We start from the raw sequence: 8312 nt of genomic DNA on the forward strand, positions 1-8312 counted from the left end.
ACTTGCTCCAACTTTTTCAAATTTTTATCATAGCCTTCCCATAACATATCAAGGACGGTGGACAAGTTTTGTGGTTTTCCGAGTTCATTTGATTTTTTTATAATTAAAAAACCCCGCGCACGCAAGTTGGAAGCGTTGCCCCGCGAGCACGCTCATCGAGATTTGGTGCCAGGACATGGATTTGACCTAATTGCATCCACACAAGCAAGAATAGCAACGTTGTAACCATAGGACACTATTATTCCATGCACCTGCAGTTCAAATCGAATTCGTCGGAAAAAATGGAACGAGTCGCAACTAAATGAAAAAATATAGAAAAAAAACTTCAAAATGCACCAAACCTTGACAAGTTACTAAAGATAGGGTACTAAACCTCCACAAAAAATTTGGGAGCAAAACTCAAAAAGAAAAATTTTGATTTCGCCAAGTGCTAGGGTTGGCACTTGGCGAAGAGGTCTTCGCCAAGTGCCAGCAACGTGGCACTTGGCGAAGAGCGCTTCCAGGCAATTTCCCAGGGTCCTCTCTTCGCCAAGTGCCACGTGTATGGCACTCGGCGAAGCCTCGTCTTCGCCAAGTGCCAGACGGAGGCACTTGGCGAAGCCGACGGCAAGGGATGGGGATGGATGCCGTCAGGCTTCGCCAAGTGCCTTTCTTCGCCGAGTGCTTGGCACTTGGCGAAGAGGCCATTTCGCCAAGTGCGTTTCTTCGCCGAGTGCTTGGCACTTGGCGAAGCCTTCTTCGCCAAGTGCTGGCTTCGCCAAGAGCCAGGCACTTGGCGAAGCCTTCTTCACCAAGTGCCCGATTTTTGGCACTCGGCGAACTCTGGGGCACTTGGCGAAGCCTGGGTTTCCTGTAGTGAAATATGCGTCTTGCGTTTTACAGGCAAACTGTGTAATTAGTTTTTGTTTTCGTCTATATTTAATGTTTCATACACGTGTCACAAGATTCGATGTGACAGAGAGTTTTGACTTTTTTTGTTTTTTGTTTTTGGGTCAACTAAACAAGGCGTGAGGTAGCACTACTGTACTAGGCAGCTAGTCAGCACACGTATTTCATTACTGTATGTACTAGTCTACCACGCACTCGATCCATTAGAAGTAATGCCCTGAGAACAGAGACGATGGGCCTCAATATTTCTGTTTGATCTGCCAGTGATCATCAAGTCATTTTCTCGGTGTCATTTCTCAAGATGATCAAGGTAGTGACAAATCTCTTGCGTTTCCTCGTGATCAGCTCCATTTCCAGTGTCATTCTTGTGGTGGTACACCGTTCTCCGTGCTCGTACCACCCCAATAACTTACCAGCAGCGCATAAAGAAGAACCGGCCCAGCTTGTGGCTAGTAGTAATGGAACAACTCATCAGGTTGCTGCTGCCTCGTCTTCCGATTCCGACGACGACAAGCTTTCCGAGCTGCTGAGACGAGCTGCCACGGAGGACAACAAGACGGTGATAATGGCCATCACAAACGAGGCGTGGACAGCTCCCGGCTCGCTCACGGACCGCTTCCTGGAGAGCTTCCGCACGGGCGTGAAGACGGAGGCCCTGCTGAAGCACCTCCTCATCGTCACCGTCGACGCCAAGGCGCGGGAGCGGTGCGCGCGGGCGCACCCGCTCTGCTACGCCCTGGACGTCGGCGGCGCCGACTTCACGTCGGAGCAGCGGTACATGGCCGAGGACTACCTGGACATGATGTGGCGCCGGGTCAGGTTCCAGGGCCGCGTCCTGGAGCTCGGCTACAGCTTCCTCCTCACGGACGTGGACATCGTGTGGTTCCGGAACCCGCTGCTGCGCGTCCCGGTGGCGGCGGACATGGCCATGGCGTGCGACCGGTTCCGCGGCGACAACCCCTACGACCTGGACAAGGGCGCCAACGCCGGGCTGGTGTACGCCAGGGCCAGCGCGCGGACGGCCGAGTTCTACCGCGTCTGGTACGAGGCCAGGACCCTGTTCCCGGGCAACAAGACGCAGGACGTGTTCGAGAAGGTCAAGCACCAGCTGACGGCGAGGCTTGGCGTCACGCTGCAGTTCGTCGACACCGCCTACTTCGGCACCTTCTGCGACCGCCAGAGGAAGGAGAAGGACTTCAACAAGCTCTGCACCTTCCATGCCAACTGCATCCTGGGGCTCAAGAACAAGGTGCACAAGCTGCGCGCCGTCCTCAACGAGTGGAATCAGTTCAAGGCCGCCGCCAGCAACAACGGCACCACTCTTATTACGTACTGAATTAATTTTAGTTTCTGGTCGCATCCCATCGTGTTTATCTAATTTCTTGCTCCTCGGAAAAAAATATTTGCAAAATGTAATGTACCTGAGTAGTAAATTTGGAGTTTCTTGCTAATCCCATATATGTCATTTAATTTTAACTCTATTGTATTTTGGTTAAATATACACTACTACAAAATATACATTCTTTTTTTTTTCTAGAAATACAATAGTAAACATTCTTGCATTACGGCAGCCACAATTCTTTGGACAGATAAAGGTAGCTTAGACATTTAGAGTGTGTTTGGTTCCCAGCGTAACCCTCTAGCCAGGCTTCCACAGTACAGCTTGCGCCTGTTTGGTTTCCTGGTCGGCCTCCTAGCCAGGCTTACGGAAGCCCAATTTGTACCGTTTTCCTGGCTTCCTGGGAACGCCCGATTTGGCCGTATCTGCGGAGCCAGGCTTGCGCTAGGCTCCAGCGTGAGTCCGCTCACCCCCCTCATTCGCGAATCTCCTCCTCCTCTGGTCGTCTCCTTCTTCCCTCTGCCGGTCGTGAGTGCGCTCCTCCTCCGGTCGTCTCCCCCGCTCCACGCCATCGCCGATGTGGGCGCGAGCCACAACAACGAGGTGGAGCGCGGTGGAAGCGGAGGAGTGCTCCACGGGCGGCATGCCATGGCTCCTCGTCCGCCGCGCCACTAGCACCGACAGCCTCGCCCCACCGACAGCCTCGTCCGCGGCGTCGGGCTTCGGCGCCAAGGTCAGCATCGCCATCGCGCTTGGCCTCTCCTTCACCATCATGTAGACCTCAGTCTCCCCGACTTCCTCCTCCCAGCAGATCTCTACCGAGCGCTCCTCCTTCGCAGCCGAAGTTGCCGCACCGCCAACTGCCTTCCACAATCGCACCGCCGCTGGCGGCGACGGGCACGCTCAACGGAAGCCCCGCTCCGTCCCGCATAGCCACAAGAAGCGCCACCCTGCTCCGTCTGGATCCCATTCCCATCCCCACCGCTCCAATGCCACCGCCTCGCTGGATACCGCCGCTGTGAAGCCGCCGCAACTGGAATTGGAAGACGCGCCATGACTCCTCGTCCACCGCGCCAGAGGGCGAGCACCACAAGGCCATGGATAGGGTGCTCGGCAAGGAGGACATAAGTGAGGTTCATGCCCACTGACTATTCGACACAATACCTCAAAAGCGGTGAACTCACTCTCCCAAAGAAAAGGTGACTCTATACAAAGCAAGCCATCCAACCAAACAAACATGTCTATAGCCGGACTAACACAATGCAAACAACCAAACAACTGTGAATTGGCTTAGTTAGAGCAGGCTAAGGCTAGCCTGTCTTAGTTTTGCTAGCCAGGCTTGTCTAGGAAACGAACCAAACACACCCTTACTACTGCTACAGTAGTGGCATTAGGGCACATACAACGGCCGCTCGTGATGGTAGTTTTTTAAAAATACCCCCGGTTCGCAGGGGAGATAGCGAAGCCGTCGCGTCTTAAGGCGATGGCGAGGGCTTGTGCTCCCAGATGAACTCGACGGCTGGTTTCACATTGTAGTGAGCCGTCGTCTCAAGTTGACGCCGCGGGATCCAGCTGTGCGCACGAGGAAAGAAAATCGCGTCAAAAATCCTCACCGAGTGTCTTCTCCGTCCTCATCGGCGCACGCGCAGAGACCGAGCTGCAATGCAAGTAGGCGGCGCGGGTACCGGAGCAGAGCCGCATCAGCGAGGACGAGCAGGGCCGCACCGGCGAGGATGGGGGGGGGGGGGGCACCGGCGGTGCAGGGCGAGCAGGGCACATCTGGAGTGGTGGAGGTTAGCTTTGCAAGCGGCAAGTCCATGGCCTCTTCACCTACTGAATGCTTGCCTCGTTGTTACTGAATGTTCACCTACTGTGCCTCGTCCCTACTGAATGCACGCCTTCTTGCTAACTGAGGCGTTGTTTAGTTCCTATAATTTTTACAAAAATTTTTAGATTTCTCATTACGTCAAATCTTGCGGCACATGCAGAGAGTATTAAATGTGTAGATAAAAAAAATAACTAATTGTATAATTTATCTGTAATTTGCTAGACGAATCTTTTAAGCCTAGATAGTCTATGATTGGACAATATTTATCAAATACAAACGAATGTACTATATTGTATATTTGGCAAAAAAATTTGAAACTAAACAAGACCTGAATGTTAGGTACTGAATGCAGCGGCACATCTGTAATTCTATTTTGTTGGTTAAATTTTGATTCTGGTCAGTTATCTAATAATTGAATGCTTGCCATCACGCTCATTTTCAGGGAGGATCAGGTATAGTTAGAACTACTGCAAGCTATACAGTGGTTGCATCTGACCCATTCAAAAGGCCATGAGTGGCTAGGATCAAAGCCATATTTTTTTTCTTCTTCCCTCCCCAACTGTTGTTGTCGGTTCACTAAAATTGATCATTGATTTTTTTTCTAGCTACTGAATGTTGTCCGTTCACTAGAATTGATGACTGATAATTTTTTTAGCTACATTCAAGTATTAAATGATGTTCATGATCGATCCTAGCTACGTTCAAGTATTAAATGATTTATAGACAGCCAAATTGACAGCAGGGTTGTATGAGTTGTCTATTAGCCATCTGTATTGTAAATTTCAAAAAATTTACAGACAACAGTTGTCTCAGTGTTGTACATGCCCTTAGCACCATAGCTATTGTGCATCTCAAAAACACCTCAAGCTTAAAGGTACACCACAAGCTAATCTATATCTATATCTCCATTGTTGGTTGACCTGGTCCAAACTGTAGCTACCTTGTTGCACCAAACTAGCCTCCCACCAACTCACCAATGCAACCTTCTCAGGACCTATATATTTCACCAAACCCTAATCGCCACCCATCCACTCCTGTCCGTCACCCCCTGTTGCGCGCCGGATGGGACGATGACGGCGGTCCTGGCCCTCCCCGCCTTGCGATGACGTGGCCTCATGCCCTCCCCGAGGAGCGTCGACATGGCACCGCCCCTCCCCGTCACGCGTCGTGGCCCCGCCCCTCCGCCAACCGGCAATGGCGTGGTCCCGCACTCCCTTGATCGGTGATGGCACAGTTTCGCCCCTCCCTGAGCATCAACGACGCTGTCTGCCCATCCCCGAGCAGCAACGATGCAAACTGCACCCTCCCCAACCTACGATGATGTCGTCCCGTACCTCTCTGACCTGATATGGCACGGCCCCACCCTTCTCTACCGACAACCAATCGAGCAACCACTGCCCTTCCTCGATCTATGGCGGTGTGGCCCTTTTCCAGCGACCACCACTTCCTCCCACCTGGCTCATGGTCAGTGCCCAAGCAGCCAGGGTGCCAGCGACGTGGCTCTAATGCAGGGCCTCGCATGAGCGCAGGGGCTAGACACGTGCGCTAAGGGGATGACCAAGGCGGACTCGCCGGCTGATGGTGGCTGGCAGTGCACACGCGCTATCCATGATGTGCCAACAGGCCTGATTGGGAAGGTGCAGTCGCCAACAACATTGGATGTCATGGCAGTAGGCCTTAAGTCACCAATATCCATATTCTTCTTTGCATTAGCCAATTGAGTGCTTCTCACATCATTTAGATTTTCATCTTCCTCTTCAGAGCCATTGGTTTCATCAAACTTAACATCATGCACCTCTTCAAGAGTACCACTAGTCAAATTCCAAACTCTATAAGTGTAAGGTCCAAATGGCTAGAGGGGGTGAATAGCCTATTTAAAATTCTACAAGTTTAACTAAACAAGTGTGTTAGTAAAACAAATGGTGAAGCTATTACAGCACTAGCACAACTAAGCTATGCAAGAAATCCACAACAAACTCAAAGATCAAGTGTCACTAGATGCAACTCACAATTCAATACACTTGAATCTCACTTAATCTCACTAGAATGAGCAATCAAGCAAGGAGATGAGTGGAGGGGATGTTCTCTAACTTAAAGTATGCCTCAAGTGTTCAAATGTGTAAGAGAGAGCTCCCCAAAACCGACCACCTTCTATTTATAACGTTACACCTGAGGGCTAGCTGTTAGGGGCAAACTTAGGGGCGTCGGATGCTCCATCGCTTGCCTGTCGAACGCAGTCCAGCGTTCGACGCTCGCCTGCCAAGTGTGTTAGTTCGCTGCCATGTGTCCCTCTTTAAATATGACCCGTTGATCTTCAACGGTCACTGGAAACTTAACGAGCCAAAGTCAGCATGCGTCAGACACACAGATGCTTTGTATCGGATGTGGCCTGCTCACACTAGATGCTACTTAGAGAGGTTTGAAAACCTCCAAGCCCGCATCGAATGCATCCGATGGTGTGGCATCGGATGCGCGCCAGCGTCCGATGCACATAATGTCAAAACCTCTCTGCTATAGTGTGAGGCGTTGGATGCTCTGACACTAAGGCGTCCGATGCTCCAACGCATGAATGAAACTTTGCCTTACTATGTTTACGTGCCAGACGTGACCACCTTTTCGACTCACGTGACTTCGCCACCTTTTCAACTTCGCATGAGAAACCCCTCTGCTATTTGACCCTAAGAACACCTTCTTTGCAAATATGCTAACACCACCAAGTGTACACTATTGGGCATTCTTAACGTCATTACCAAAAGTAGACTTAGTTTTCTAATTCTGATAATGGCGCCAAAAATACCAAACCTATCCCTCATGACACTTAAGCCAAGTTGTCATCCCCAGCATGACATGAGGGACGCGGTATTGAAATATGCAATTGCTCTTCTGAATGAATAATAAATGAGATCTGCAAGCGCACAGATTAATACCGATGTAGCATTTTAACCGGGAAGTATTCCAGGTATCGTTATTTATATTTTTACCACTGGGAAGGGATTTCTAATCATCAATGTTGATTATAGAATGGAATATAGAATTGAGTATCTATCATTGCATTTGTAATAGAGAGCATTATCTATCTCTTTCATACAGGGATAAATATCACATAAAATATAGATAAAGTATGAATGGTGACAAAGATAATTAATCTGATCAGCATAACTAGCCACATATAATAATGATAAGCACCTCAACATATATTCTAGCAAGTCATTAGCATGGAATTAGGATGAACTACAAGAATATTTCCTAAGTTATTCTTAACTATAAAGTCTAGCGTATCATAGTTAGTGCAATTATACTTGGCAATCATTGCGAGACAGGACTACGCCCATGCATAGTGATATTATCAAGGAAGATGAGAAACATAGCAATCACTCCCCTGTAATAATGTTGCTCTGCCTGTCCTATACACGAGAGGGGGACTATATAAGAATCAATGGAGCTGTCACCACCACGAACTACCCCGCGATCCGGCATATAGGGTACAATCGTAGATTAATACGGTATAGGCACCATGCCTACACAATACTTATCATTTACCCACTGTACACATGGATAAACGCTATACGATCCTAAACATGTATATAATTCCAATCTGACTAAGCCAAGCATATAACTATGATAAACTAAGAACAATATAATTGCAAATATAAACAAGTAGAGCAAAGTCATAATCAATATATTGAAGTAGAACAAAGTCATATTCATAATATTGAAGAACAATGATGAACAATTGAAGAACAGTAGAGGAATTACCAAGAATCCTCTTGACAGATCCGGAAACCAATTGAAGATTGACTCCTTCTAGTTCTAATCCTATGTAGCTATGCTAAACTATAGATCTATTGATGTGGTGGCTCTAGGGCTTGATCAGAGGCTTCTTCTCCCGAGATGGATAAATGAATTAAGGTTTCTTCCTCGGGTCCTCTCCTCCAGGGGCCAGGGGGTCTGCTTATATAGTCCTTCCAAAATGAATGTGGGCCGTCGGATCAAACCGACATTAATCGCACGGTTTTCCTTAATCTCTTAGGTTGGTGGAGCATGATCCGCGAGACGGAAGCTGATTGGCCCTCAGGCCAGGGCGGGCGCCCAAGGGGGGAGGGGGGGCGCCCTGCCCCCGGGCCCGATCGGCCTCCCGCTCGTTCCCGTGGCTTCTGGACTCTTCTAGATGTTGGATAATTACAGTGTATGTTAATATCTCTATGTAAACCCGACCTGTGGGCCTTTCCTCTGTATTTCCTGATAACCCCCTACAGA

The 8312-nt window shown here is 49.2% G+C and overlaps 1 protein-coding gene across 1 annotated transcript; it reads left to right on the forward strand.

The window, feature by feature from the left end:
- Positions 1080-2392, forward strand: LOC8062048 (uncharacterized protein At4g15970). The gene has a single exon (XM_002459918.2). It carries the CDS (start codon positions 1190-1192, stop codon positions 2222-2224), a length of 1035 nt encoding a protein of 344 aa, XP_002459963.2. The 5' UTR covers positions 1080-1189; the 3' UTR covers positions 2225-2392.

This window comes from Sorghum bicolor, chromosome 2 (genome assembly GCF_000003195.3).
Source record: "Sorghum bicolor cultivar BTx623 chromosome 2, Sorghum_bicolor_NCBIv3, whole genome shotgun sequence".
In the NCBI taxonomy this organism is placed as follows: domain Eukaryota; kingdom Viridiplantae; phylum Streptophyta; class Magnoliopsida; order Poales; family Poaceae; genus Sorghum; species Sorghum bicolor.

Coding starts and splice junctions, on each gene's coding strand:
- LOC8062048 (XM_002459918.2), top strand. CDS start 1,190: ATGATCAAGGTAGTGACAAATCTCTTGCGTTTCCTCGTGATCAGCTCC.